Source organism: Oryzias latipes, chromosome 14, assembly GCF_053564925.1.
Source record: "Oryzias latipes strain Hd-rR chromosome 14, Olatipes_Hd-rR_3.1".
NCBI lineage: Eukaryota > Metazoa > Chordata > Actinopteri > Beloniformes > Adrianichthyidae > Oryzias > Oryzias latipes.
Genome location: NC_136250.1, coordinates 28,961,833 through 28,976,767, shown reverse-complemented (window position 1 = coordinate 28,976,767; position 14,935 = coordinate 28,961,833). Strand labels below are relative to the sequence as shown.

The window sequence follows — 14,935 nt, the reverse complement described above, 5'->3', positions numbered from 1 at the left end:
GGAGAACAAGAGACTGCAGAGGGAAGAAAAAAGAAAACAGGAACCAAGAAAGTTGGAATTAAGTGATAAAAGAGTGAGATGAAAGTGACTTCACAGAGAGGCAACAACAGTAAAAAGAACAAAGAGAATTAAAACCAAAAAAGAAGAAACTTTTCTAATTGTTAATATTTATTTAAAGCGTATTTTCTGAAAGCAGTTTTCCATCTCCTGGGATAAATGAGCAGTCTCTGTAGCACTTTCATTCAGAAATGACTGACATTCCTATTTATTTCTCAATAAGGGATTTCTTCTGCATAGAATAACTGTTGGGAAATCTAGAAAATATCTGGCGTGTTTGATTTGACGGAAAACCTCCAGGCGTCGCTTTGAAAGACTCAAATCTGGAGCCGGTTCCATTCTGACACTCTGGAGTGATGGAAGGGATGCTTCGATGTTCCTTCCTTTTTTACCAAACTGTGAGCGGTTTGCAGTCAGGCGGTGGAAGTGGGTTATGCAATCATGTGTGTAAACCTTTGGTGTGAGGCGGACCGCTCAGAGAGATCTGATTAACCCGCTAACCGCTGCATATGCATGTGTCGGTTTGCAGCTTCACGCCCTCAGGATTCCCGCGCTCACAGAGGCTCTGTAGGGCCTCTGCTCAGCCAAATTGATGGAAAATTGATCGTGAAGGAGAAATGTGTTTTTCCTGCTGGGATTATAGGACACCAGGTATTTCATTTATTGGAATAAAGCTGTTAAAAGAGAAATCTTGATTCACCAGATTTGCGCCGCTACAACAGTTTACACCAACTTCTAGAATCTACAATCCAGTGTGAACATCATATGTTAAAAGCTTGTTCAAGAACCCCCATTCAGCGCTTACTTTGACCTTTGACCTCCAGTCCTGCATGGGTGCTCCAGTGACTCTGTTTTTTAGAAAACATAATAAGAGTAAACAATGGAAAGGATGAAAATGTACACATACTAAAACATAAAATACTTAAAAAGCCAAATAAATAAACGCATACGTTGATTAAAGAAGTTATGGACATGCAGGGGCAGAGCTACAGGGGGGCAATGGGGGGCAAGCTGCCCCCCGCTAGAAAAAAAAAAAAAAAACGTTGCCCCACACTTGCCTCCCCAATTTTCGAGTAAATAATGGTATCGTTATTGACGATGATAAGGAAATCATCAATACGAGCTTCTGTAGGTACTGTAAAAATAACAAAACCAAGATTTTTAAATAAATAAAAACAACAATAATAATAAAAGCATTAGAAAATTCTTTTTTTTTAAATGGCCTTCCACTCTGTTTCTTTTTACCACCCTTCCAAAGTCTTCTGCCCCCCCTCCACCCCCTGTATAAAATGTTCTAGCTCCGCCCCAATGTAAATGTTGAGACACACGTCTTTAACTTGCATTTAAAAATCTCCACAGCTGCAGAAACCCACAGATCCACAGGTAAGTTGATCTACAGATGAGGACCACGGAGCTGAAAAGAGGCTTTTCCAGTCACCGCGACTGGAGTCCATTAGTCCGTTATCTAATGAGATAGACCAACAACATCCTCCAACGGGAAGAAGCTCCCCAAACAAGAAGCTTTCCTCAAAACAGCCCAACGTGTGACTCATGTCAGGGCAAAAAAGTGCAAAAAGAAAAAAGGCTCTCTGCATTTGGAAGGACGGTTGCAGGCCTGCTGTCAGCCGTCATTGCCTTTCACCATACCTTTAACTATATGGCAGGACGGATCCTCCTGTGTGGGAAGTGAAACCTAAGGCTCACTTCCTTCCTGGTGCGTCTTTGTCCTCTGAGGTTTTTTAAACTGACAGCCTCTTTCCAGGTCAATCGATGCCTCCATCTGCTCTGGTCATTGGGATGCAGGAGTAATCCTTGTTTCTGAAGCTTTCATGACGGACGCCGTCTTGCATCAGGCATTAGATGTTTGTGGCGTGCATGCGTTTAAAGGGACCACGGAGCACGTCGCCCCGATCACTGTAACACGTCTGTTGGAGGCGCCTCACATGATTGTGTTCAACAAAGAGCCCATGAACCGCTGCTTTTCAGAATAACCACATTTTAGTGGTGCTGCTGTGACGCCAATGACCTCAGCAGGAAGAAAATAAAATCTCTGTGATGGAGGATGATTGTATCCACGAGGAAAATGATCGTTTTTATGGTTCCCTCTTCGCCTCGGAGCAGCTTAACCTGAGCTTCACTCCATTCACGCTCTCCTCCGCTCTCTCCTCCTCTTCCTCCTCCTCCTTCTTCTTCTTCTCCTAGGATCTCGGTGTGTGATGAAGACAAATTCCGGCACAACGAGTTCATCGGGGAAACGCGAATCCCGCTTAAGAAGCTGAAGCCCAACCAAGTCAAGAGCTTCAACAACTGCCTGGAGAAACAGTTACCTGTAAGTCCAACAAGCATAGATGCCGCTTACAGCATAAAACACTGGAGCTGATTTTAAATGGTGACTTTGACAAAGCATTTGACTTCATCTAAACTGTACACTTTTTATTTTTATTTGGCTAATAAATATGTGCAGCAGCTTTCATGTCTTTACCCCAAATATCTTTATCCTCCTCCCTTAATGGCATAACGAAGGAAATTTCTCACCTGTCAGGGATGAGGTTGTCGTAGGTCAAGAGGAGAATCGTAAAGTCTTAGTCGCATCTGCCCTGACAGGTGAATACGGGCCGTCTGCAGGTAAAAAAACAGGGAAAACCGGTACAGGTGACCCGCATGAAAAAGCACGGTTGTAAGCGCTCAATGGACACGTATCACGTGCACATCCCGTGAGTGTGGCGTATGGGCACCGTACAACAGCATCACCCTTACGTCATGAGTATGTGCACCTTCCATTATCCTTACGAATACTTTCGGATACACGATGCACGACAATGGTACGTTCCCTTATCAGGACGTCCCTTACGAGCCTCAAGGGAACTGCATGACACACCTGTGCGCCCCTTTAGATGGAGCTGCTCCACTCTTCAACCGTCAACCAACCCAATCACATTGACTATATATGAAAACAGGACTAAGTGACCCCTCACCCCTGCCGTTCCAAATAGGAAGTACCGGCTAGCTCCAAGAAGCCAAAATCCCATAGACTTCCTTAGAGAAATAATCAGCTATTATTCATTCATTCTATTGGTCAGAAGAACCATTCTTGCTCTTGAAAGTCCTTATTTGGTTTTCATGGTATTATTTCTTTATCATAAGTTATGCACTGACCAATCAGATGCCTCAATTAAAAGTAGGTGGAGCCTTCTGGCCCCCACATCTAACATTTAAGACGTTGAATGTGGGGACCAGCTCAGGACCCTTCAGCTCACTCCTGATGGGTAAGAGTGGTTGCCATAGAAATGTTGACTCAGTCCGACTCAGACCAATCTCTGCTCACTGATGTTTTCTGGCTCCAACATGGCGGAAAAATGGCGACTGAATTGACTTCATTTCGCTGGAGCCAGAACTAACCCATTTTTTTTAAATGGGTGACGTCACACTCGTTCAGTCCAGTTCGTTGTACAGTCAGTGCACATGAGTGCATGTGACTAAGGGTTATACAGTTTACAGATTGAAAAAATAACTGAAAACACAAAGTGTAGAAGATGAACTAAACTGAGACTAGACTGAATGCAGAAACATGACGCAACAGACAGGAACCGTGGTCAGAAACCTATCGAGGACCATAAGCTAGCATTAGCCAAATGAGCTGTTTGAGCACTGAAAGCTGAGGAAGTGAACAGAACCTTACCTGAACAGAACCAAAGCCTTGCTTAACGCTAAAAACCAAGAAAATATCTTGTAAAAAGCACCAATCCTCACACGGCCTGGATCCTCAGTTTGGGGCCCACTTTGTATCGCTTTGGAAAACTTTCATAAAGGATGACAGGCGTGTTAAAGGTCAACACCAAACCTTTTAACGTCCTTTCATATGGTTTGTGTGTCTTATGTTCAGTCATGGTGTGGAGGTCAATCTAAGCTGCCGTGGAGACTTTCTAAGATGAGACTTTGATTTCACACCTCAGACCGAGGATTGTTCCTTCTACAAAATCGCATTGGAGAGACATTTTTAATGTCAATTTTAAAATAAACAATTTGACCTAAGGTTGTGTTTGGGGTCAGTGACTCCTCATGCATGTGCCCAATTCAGTAAATTTCCATGGACATTTCCAGCCCCACGCTTCAAATAAAGAAAAACGTCCGTGCACGATTACAACTCAGCCTTTCAGCCTCTTTGTTAGAGCTGGAGCCATAAATATAGAGCATCCATTCCTTTAAAGCATAAATTGTGTAGGCAATGCTAAACATTCAATCACAGTTCAATGGCACTCCACTGCCATGCTCTCATCACACATAATCCACTTCTGCACTCCTCTTATGGGCGGGAAAGTCAGAGCAGCCCTCTGTGTTCAAAGGAAAGCGGTCTGGATTCTCCTGCCTCCTCTTTTGTTCTTGCTTTGATATTTATCCAACCAAATACGGGACCAAAAATGCTCAAATTTAATTGTAAATTAGTGTACAAACGGAAGAATGCCGGTAGTTTTTCGTTTTTTGTAAACAATTATGTGAAAATCCTCAAAAAAAAAGGTCCTGATGGAAGTAAAAAAAATGGCAGCAGTCATTCTTCAGGTTGCTTCTCAAAGCAGAGTGGTAAATTATTCATTTACCTTGAGTGAGTTACTTGATATTTAAAGCAGTCCCCCCGCTGCCGCGGCTCGCCGAGGCGACGCGCGGGAAAGTCGGGGCCCTGTTGCCAAGCGTTTGTTGTCATGCGGCGTTCATCAGCGAGGAAAAATGAAATGTCTCTCATTTCATTTGTAGCCGCGACAAGCAAGGTGTGAGTCACGGGGGAGCTGCAGACACGCTAACTCATCGGCGTCCTCCACGTGCACGCTCGTTTTTACAAACACTCACACATCAACAGCTGTACAGTCCTCGAAACATTTCAGAACAAATAAAAAGCGTTGGATTAGAGGTGGGATTTTCACCCATTTTGTAAAACACCATTTAATCCAGGACTCCACCAAAACACTGAAGATTATGCAGTTTTTAGTGTGTACCAGAAGCGGTTCTTTTTTTTTTTTTTTGCCACGATGCCATAAAAACATGTTTAAAACACCAAAAACAGCATTTTCATCGGAGCGGGCCATTAAAGTTTACAAGATTACATTTGATTACATCATTAAAATGCCATCATTTTGGCACAATCCATCAGAAAGATGGACTCAAACTTCAAAGTTTGATATTATTTTAACCCTGAAGTTGAATTCACTCACACAAGGCCCAGTGTGGCTCTCATGACCACATTTTTATTGACTTTTTTTGTTGTTGTTGCCATAGAAACTGCTTACCTTATGCAAAGTCTGAGAAGAAAAATGAGTTTTGCTGATTACAATTTATAAAATTTGATTCTTGGCCAGTCTCTAAAACCATCCACCATGGCAGAAGGGTTTAAGACTTCGGCCTCAAATACTGATCTTTAAATCTAAATGTAAAACCAGAAATTTACTGCAGGTTCTCTTGAGGCTCACACTGCAAATGAAACATTTTTAGTGTTTTTCTTTGCTGAGACTCCATGACACATTATTTCAGGAACAGAAAGGTAGGGCATTGGTGCAAAAGGCAGAACACAGGCTGTGGACCGGTACCGGTCCTTAAGACAGAGAAACCACAACCTGAATTTCTTTTGTTTTGCTTTATTTCTAATCTGTATTCTGAAGCAAGTTTTATTTTGGAAAACTACAGGATTCTCTCCACCACATCCGACGCATGTCAAGTGTGGAAAATGTATTCCTCGTCTACTTTCTTAACGTAGCTACAACTGCTAAATTGAAACCTCAAAACGACCACAAAAAAAACACAACTTATTTGGAAAATGTCTTTACACAGAAAAAATACAGAGACAAAACAGAAGAACAGCCTTTGACTTCAAAATAAAATCTGCATTTAACAGACAAAAACCAGGATTCTTCACTGCAAATATGGACTCATTCTGACAGTTCTCACAGATCATAATAATAATGCAGAATATATTTAGTAACCGGATGTTTAATGTTATGAGGATGCTGCTAATAAAGTTGTTCAAACGAGGGATTCACCTTTAGTATCATATCTATAAAATATCCGTTTTAGTGATCTTTTGTATTTCTCCATTGCACCTTAGAAGTCGGACGAGGCTGAAGTTGGCGTCTGATTTTTTTTTTTTTTTTGCTTCCACTTTGACATCTAAGAGTTAAAATCCAGATCACATTTGAATGGCTCCTACGTGAAATCCAGTGTTCAAATCAAGTTTAAAGCAGGATGAAGATGTAAACTTCATCGTCAAACGTTAAAGGAAACTATGCTAGTCCACGCCGGTCCATGACAATATTGTCTGACATTGAAGCAGTCTGTGGCCTGAAAAGGATGGAACCATTGTGCCAGAGACCTAAAAGAACAAGGCAAATGTCTTTCCTGTCTGTTCTGTGAACAGGAATAACAAAATAAATAACAACTTTTCTCAGAAATACAACTTTCACAATGTTCAGGTGAAAAAAATGCAGACACACGAAGAAGCTAAAACTTTTAATTTTACACATTCATAAGTTAGGTTTGCTTCAGTTGTCGCTTTGAGACACTTATCTCACGGTGTTTTATTATTGCAAATGTTACACTTTATTCATAAGACCTCCTAGTCTGTCTTTATGATCACACATGGGCCAAAGCTTTTTCCTTAAGTCATGTCCGGACCAGTATCAAGGATGGTCTTAAGGTTTAATGTGCATCTCAAAGCTTTCATTTGTGGCGTCTGAAGCAACAGGCTGTGTTCAAAATACCGGCTTTTCCTTCAGCCTGTCTGCTTCAACGCCGTGCTGCCTGAGGGCACGCCGCTCAGGGTCAGTCGGTCCTAGTCTGCGTGTACCGTCAGTGTCATCTTCACAGATCGATGATGATCAGATGCTTTATGCCGGATTGTTGCTCAAAGAATTGTCTCAGTAATAGTAGTATAGTATAGTATTATATATAGTATATATAGTATAGTATTGGCTGACAGACCACAGACACGACTATGGAAGATGATGTGTTTTTCAGCTTTTTCTCATACTTCAGATTATAATAGCAAAATGCTATTGAGGACTGCAGACTTTTGCATAGTTGATTATAGCTCATCTTCTGAAATGGCAGCTTAAATCAAGGAGATAAATTCCCAGTAACTATGTTCTCATGTGTCAAAAAATCTCTGTTTCTATCTCAGGAAATTTTCTTAATGGAGGAAATCTCTTATTTGTCCCACTTTTCTAACACTAAATGTCAGAGATGACAAAGGTAATGGACGGATTGAGCATCAGTTCAGCACAATGTCAACAGCAGATCAAAGTCTTAAGCAACAAAGTCTCTGGTTTATCAGTTGGTTGTTGCTGTGCGCTCTGGGTTAACAGTTTCAGCTTCAGTCACAGGGACCCATGCGGATGCTGGGAGTTGTTGGGATGTCCGGGTCTGTGGAGGGCCAAAGAGAGGAGCCCAGGTGTGTGTAGTAGTTCCCTTGAGGCTCGTTTTGTCGTGCGTTAGATGCTTAACAGGTGAAGGGGGGTTTCATAACATACCTCGATCATGCCAGAAAGACCAGGGGCCTCATTTATAAAACTTTGCGTAGGATTTGCGTCAGAAGTGGCGTACGGATGAAACATAGGACGTGCGTACGCACAGAAATATTCGGATTTATAAAACCGTGCGCACGCACATCCTACGCATCTTTCTCTTAATAAATCACAACCGATTCTAAATGCTGCGCAGCTTTTGCGGCTACATGACACGCCCATAGTTGCCCATAAATAGTCCGTGAAACGCCCACAAATGAATATTCATTGATTGTAAAATCATGGCAAACACAGGGAGGAAATCAAAAAAACGTAATTTCACTCAATGTGAAGTAGAAGTTATCGTTGGCGAGGTGGAAAAGAGGAGAAAAGTGTTGTTTGGAGGGCACAGTGTGGGCATTCCTAATGCCAAAAAGGCACGTGAGTGGCAGACGGTGGCAGACGCCGTAAATGCTGTAGCCTCACAACCTCGGACCGTGGCCGAAATAAGAAAGAAATTAAAGAAATGGTCGGACATCAAAGTCGAGGCAAAAAAACGTCTGGCGCTGCATCGCCAGAGGGTGTCTGCCACGGGGGGGGGCACCGGAGCTGACCCCTCTTGATGAGAGACTGGCGGCAATTATTGGGGAATCCCTTTTAAGTGGAGTGGTGACTGAGGCGGAGGGGGACACGACGCACCAGATGCACCGGGTGACACCCCCCCAAAAGCTCCAACAGGACTGCTCGAGGAAGTCGGAACCGGCTCATTAAGCCACTCTTCCTCGTTTGCCAGCAAGTCTTCTTGCTGTCTAAAGATGCGTTCATGTCATGGAGGCTCGAGAGCCGGTAGGACCCAGACGCAGAGACGGGAGGCCAACGGGTTCAGGACTAGAGGGTTTATTAAACGAACAAAAAGCGCTGCAGAGCAGGATGACCAAACAAAAAAGAAAACTTACTGTGGCGTGGCGAGGGACATGGAACAAGGACGCTAGACAAGAAGATGTTAACAACATGAGCAGAAGTTAATGGACCAGCACAAGAGGAAGGCAGAGACAAGACTTAAATACAGGCAGGGCAGACAAGACACAGGTGAACACGATCAGGGCAGATGGGGACCAAAGGAAGTAAAACTCAAGACATGACAAGACAGGAAACCTTTCAAAATAAAACAGGAAACAGAACCAAACAAGACAGAACAAGACCTAACACAAAAACCAAGACAAAATAAACTCAAACCATGACAGTTCACTCCGAATTCTTCCATTTGCCACATCTTGTAAGAGCGCAAGATCAGCCATTGTGCGTCATTACGCATTGTGATGGAGCATTTTATTTCCATCCATTTAATTACATCTGACAAGCTACAGATGTCGGTAATAATCCACGTGGAAATGGGAAATTGATCAGCGCAAATGTAATTTTCTTGTTGCTTTCTGAATGGTTGAGACATACGCCATACATTGTTTTATCAAAAATAAAACAAACTAAAGGCATATGCATGAATACCATAATTCTGTAGCTTATGAAGAAATGTTTTAATATGAAAACAACTTTCCCCAGTGGACGATTAGTACGTCTGTCCGTCCGTCCGTCTGTCTAATTGCACCTATATCTGCTCCACCAGACGGACACACTGACGAGAATATCAGTTTCGTACATTATTTCGTTCTGTTAAATATATTATTTATGAGGATGAATTGAACAACATGCCAATATTGCAGAACATATTTCACTTTTCTTTCTGCAAATAAGTGTTCATTTGAATTTCTGTTGTAATTTTCGTTTGTAGTTTTTGTTTGTTTCACTGCTGATCGATCAAACGGGTGTTCGTGTAGGCGGTTAATTGTAAGACCTGCTTTGTGAAGTCTTCATGTTATTTCTGAGAGGCAGTATTGTCATTTTCACTTTCACGTGTTTCTTCCATCATCGGTGTCGCCGTTTCTCATTTCATCCGTTTTTGTGCGTACGCCTGGGTCAGAGCTTGCGTGAAGGACCGCACATTTTCCCGTCAAGTTTGCTTTTTATACATATCAATTATTGTGTAGAAAGTGGCGTACGCCTTCTTTTGTGCGTACACAACGTTTATAAATGAGGCCCCAGGTCTCTGGAGCTGGTCTGGGAAGTCCTGGATTCTTAAAAAGCTGGACGAGGAGGCTGTAGAGATGAAGGTCTGGGCATCCTCGTAACCTCCATCACTTGAACCTTGGATAGGTGTCACGAGTGAAGACCAAATCAAATCAAACTTTATTTAAATAGCTCTTTTCCTATGAAAGCATAAGCCATAGATGCATGACGGAAATCATGGACGTAAACCGAATAAACTAGATCCTTCAGGTTTATTTACATAAATACTTTCCTGTTTCCATGGCAACGGGAGGCAAAGGGAAGAGTGGCTGGTTTTGTTTGAAATTGGCTTAGCCAGAAGAGACGTGTGTCTCAGTTTTGCTGTAATCTGCAAATTTTCAGATTGGTTTTCTATGCAATTCTTTTTTACTTACAGCAAAGGATAGATATAAAACACATTATGAAAAATTGACATTTATTTCCCCCCCCCAACAAAAGATGATTTTCATTTATTCATTCATCTTCTAAACCTGTTTTCATGCCTTTCGGGGTCACAGGGCTGCCGTAGCCTATCCTGATGCCAGAACGCCAGTCAGTCGCAGGCCCACAATCACACACCCAGACACACCAATTTAGAGGAACCAATTAGCCTATGAAGCATGTTTTTGGACAGTGGGAGAGGCCAGAGTCCCTGGAACAAACCCACGCATGCAGGGGGAGAACATGCAAACTCCACACAGCAGGGGCCCCATTGGTGATGCAGGTTCAGGCCCCCCAGCCGGGACTTGAACCTTCTTGCCTAACCACTACGCCACCGTGCAGCCCTATGCATTTCTGTCCATCGCTGTGAAATTTTATTTTCAGAAAGATTTGAACAGGTTGGACAAACAGTAACAGCAGCTTTTCTGTGTTTTTTATGTTCATTCTCTGTAGCTCAGTTTGTTTCTGAGCAGTTTCTGTTTGCATTCGGATGAGGAGTTCGGTCTGAGCCCAGGATGTTGTTGAGTCTGCTGAGGAGAATGTAGCAGCAAACCTTCAATCAACTCATCCACTTCCTGTTTTAATGATAGCTCTGGTGTGATGGGGGAACATTTTGACGGGTTTGTTCTGCCAGTCGGTGAACCTGCAGAGCCGAGATCTCACAGACAAAAGAGCAGAAAGTCATGAAAAAAGTCTGAAATAGTTCGAGGACCGCATCTTCACCGAAACGTCCCGTTGCAAAGTCCCAATCATGTCTACGCTTCAGCCCCGCTTTAAGATACAGTCAGGACACACCTATACCTGAAACAGATGCACAGAAGGAAACTTCTGTTAAATTCCAGTCAAACACATTTTAAAAAATTGACTTGTAAAATAAACTAAGCCTTTTTTTTAAATAGCATTTGCATTAATAAATAAAAACTTTTAGTAAACTTCTAGCACACTGAAGGCCTGCAGATTTTAAAAAGTATTTCCTGATAGAATTATGTTTTTTTATACATTTTTCTCAATTTCATCAACATAACTGCAAGTTCTAATTTAAACTAGTTTCTCACCTCTTAATGTTAGCTTTAGGGAGTTGACACAGTTTCTACTGCTGCATTTATTGACCCATGAAATGAGTCTGTGAGCGTACAGACATTAAATTAAGTTTGGAATTAACTGAAAAGGAACAAGTGTTCTACATCTAACCCTCTCCTCTACACCCACGAACCTCCTATTTGGTCTTCCTCTAGACCTCTTTCCAGGTTCCTCCAACCTTAGCATCCTTTTCCCAACATCATCCCCTGTTCCTCCCCTCAAACCTTTTCTAACCGCATTTATCTGTTCCTCTGATGGATTCATTCTGGATCCATCCTGGTCACACCCAAGAGGAACCTCGACACCTTCATCTCTACTACCTCCAGCTCTGCTTCCTGTCTGCATCAGTCTCCAACCAAGAACACGACGATGCCATTCATGATGACACATCACCTGAAACCTTCCTCCACGTGTTCCAACCTGCCACATTATTTACCAAACCCTCGAAAATCAAAATGTCCAACTGTAAAGAGAAAATAGACCAACTTTAGGGCAAACATTGATCCATTAAGGTGTTAAAACAACCAAATGACTCCTGGTGGTTTTTCCGTCTGATAGCAGCTGTCTTGATTTCGCTGTAGTGCATGTCGGCGTAAACGCCACGCCACGCTCGCCTCTGTCTCTTCTCCGGCAGCTCCCTGCTGTTATTGTGAGGTGTTTTGAAGCAATCCCACCACCAGACAGGCGGGAGATGCATTTTGGCCCAGCGTCATTCTGCACACACTTCATTGTTCCAAGAAGGCTCCTCCCTGACTTGTACAAATGAAACAAGCAGGTGGTCTCTTTCGGTCTCTGAATTTCTAAACATATTTTTACAAAAAGCTGTGTTGAATAAAAAAGAATTCCCTCTATGCTGGGATACAAGCAGAGCATCTTCTATGTAACACCTCTGTTTCCGTGGTAACCCCTAACAGACCATGAAGAACCTGAAAGTCAGTCGATAGACTGAGTTTTATTAGCCTGTCAGTTGGTTTTACACTGTCAACCTCGGCAAGGACTTAATATGGAGCTCCTATCGTTCACAATGAGGTGTTTGGTTCAGTTCTCATTAAGTTCAATTAAGGAACGTCCTCCGTTAAATCCTAACTGAGTTTTCCTAAACACAGAGCAGGAAAACGGTTAGCAAGCAGGGCAGCACGGCCAGGTCAGATGTTTTTTGTTTCAGCAATTTAATGGAAAGTAGAAATGTGGAGTCATTAGAAGAGATGGAAGAGAGTTTCACAATGATAGCAGAGAGACTTTTATTGATGTTGGACAGTGAGCAGGACTTTATTTGATGATTCTCCTGGCATAAAATGCTCTTCGATGAACAAAAAAAGCCTGAAATGTGGTGATCATTAGGGTCGCTGACCGTGGTGGTTCCACAGAACAACTGTTGAAAGTTCCTAAGTTATTCTGCTGATTGAAATGGAAGGTTAGGAACAGAATGGAGACAGAAAAGACTGGTTGACAGAAGCAGTATCGCCCAGTTTCCATCTCATCTTTGGAGAATTACCTACCACCTACATAGTTTCATAGGTGATACTCCAAAGAAGAAATCTCTTTATTGAGACCCACTCCAATGTAAAAAGGGTGTTTTTAACAAGTTTTTCTGGCATTTTTATGATGATGGAGGACACATTTTAAAGAAATGTGAGCTAAAAATTGCGTTTCTGAGTAAGTCTTTATTCAATTCGTTGGGAATCGGGAGCAGACGAAAAATTAACGTAGAAAAAAGATGGTATTTGTGGCGGAGAATACGCTGGACGGGCCACAAGCTCCCTGCACCGCTCCATTCTGATGCATCCACCAGAAGAGCAAGAGATCCATGAACGTCTTTGTTTGTCCTCATCTGAGCTGGAATCTGAATCCAAACTGTACGGCTGGATAGATCTGATATTGCTGCCATTGTTGTTGCTGGGCTAATGTTAGGTTGGAGGTGTGAGGGGTTGTAAGCTAGTGGGAGAGTGTAAACAAAGAGCTCTCAGCAATATGGATAGGAAGGGGGCGCAGGATTTTTCGTGCCAACGAAAACAACTTTCTGGGGTAAAACAGAAAATTGCTTTTCTATTTAAACAAAGATGCACAGATTTTTTGTCAGTGTTCACAGGGTTTCCCTGGATGTCACATTCTGTTTGTTTTTAGCCAAATTCCAAACCTTTTGACTGATAAACCTGCAGCAAAAACTGCTGAAATCCGTTTTAAATTAAAGCAAAACAGGAGCAAACCCCTGAAGTTCATGAATTCTGTTTATTTGTTACATATGAAAGATGGACGGAGCTATGAAGCCAATTTAAGATTTATTAAAAACAGTTTTGACTAGAATTTCTTTAAAATTCTGTGAGAAACTGAGAAAAAAAAATGCTGCTTTGAGTTTTGTTTTTTCCCCTTATTCAAAAAGTTAAAAAAAAGACCCTTGAGAGATTTAAATTCTGTTAAAAGTATCTCGAAATCATTCTTGAAGCAGATGGGGAGCCAATGCAGAAATCTCAAAATCTGGGTGATGTGAGGCCACCACCTAGTCTGAGTGAGAACTTCTACAGCAGACTTGTGGAGCAGCTAAAGGTTCTTCGTGTTTTGTTTTGGTGGACTAGCAAGCAGGGCGTTACAATACACAATTCCACTGATGTAAAGCGTGCGTCAGTGTCTTTGTACTAGCAAGAGGGAGAAGTGGGTGGAGCCTACCCACATTTCTAAGATGGTTAAAACAAGTTTGTATCCCCTGCTTTATATGAGGAATATAAGCTACTTGAATAGCTGAATAACCACTTAAAATGTGTTTAGTTTAAAAAACTTTGGCTCCAGGACCAAACCAGTCATTTTCTGGTTGAAATACCATAAATTATTTGCCATTATTGATTGTGATTGAGAATGTGTGATGCAATAGGGACGCTGTCACGTTGGAACCAGACGTCGTCAGTGGGCAGGGTTTGGTTTGGGTCGTCGTTGTTTCTATGGTAACAACCCTCACCAATCAGGAGTGAGCTTGTTGGAAGGCCACACTCCTACCACTTGAAAGCAGGCTACACAGCCAAATGTTTTGAATGTTGGACGTGGGGACAGGCAGGCACCACCTACTTTAAAATTGAGGCATCTGGTTGGTCGGTGTATAACTTATGATAAAGAAATAATATCATGAAAAAAAAGAAAATTATCAAGTACAAGTTAAAAAAGGTATCAGAGCAAGAATGGCTATTCTGGCCAATAGAATGACTGAGTAGCAGCTGTTTATTTTCTCTATTCTCTATTTCTCAAACAGGAAGTCTTATTTTGGGCATTTTGGCTTCTTGGAGCCAGCAGACACTTCCTGTTTGGAATACCAGGGGGGAGGAGGGGTTACCCAGTCAAAACCTGCCATCCAGGATTTTGTTAGAACAGGGTTTCTATCTGCCCCGTGTCTTCAGGAGACAGCTAAATACAGCAGGGTGTCATCAGCATAGCTATGAAAGCTGATCTCCTGACATCTGATAACATTCCCAAGAGGAAGCATGTAAATTGAAAAAACAAAAGGTGGCCCAGGATGGAACCTTGGGGTACACCTCATTTCATTTCATTTCATTTCATGGACCCCAGAAAAGTGAGCGTCCATCTTCATCTTCACCTCGCCTACAATGCCTACAATCAAATTAGTTTATCATTTATTGGGTCATTACTTTATTAATCAAATAATCGTTTTTCCCATTCAAATACATACACATTAGTAGCTGCTTCAATGCAAATAATTTTGTTAGATTCAATTTTAAACAACATTTAAGACGTTTGAGACATTTAAGACTCAGTTCTTCATTTCC

The 14,935-nt window shown here is 42.1% G+C and overlaps 1 protein-coding gene across 7 annotated transcripts in view; it reads left to right on the top strand.

Annotated features, from left to right (window-relative positions):
• The window catches only part of doc2b (double C2-like domains, beta), a 134,948-nt gene that overhangs the window by 100,702 nt on the left and 19,311 nt on the right, over positions 1–14,935 (top strand). For all 7 annotated transcript variants that reach the window (XR_002874578.2, XR_013647482.1, XM_023962298.2 and 4 more), the window contains one exon: positions 2,260–2,386. Coding sequence is in view for 5 of the 7 variants with exons in the window: in XM_023962298.2 (XP_023818066.1) it covers positions 2,260–2,386 (127 nt within the window). In the remaining 2 variants the exon portion in view is untranslated. The remainder of the gene's footprint in view (positions 1–2,259; positions 2,387–14,935) is intronic.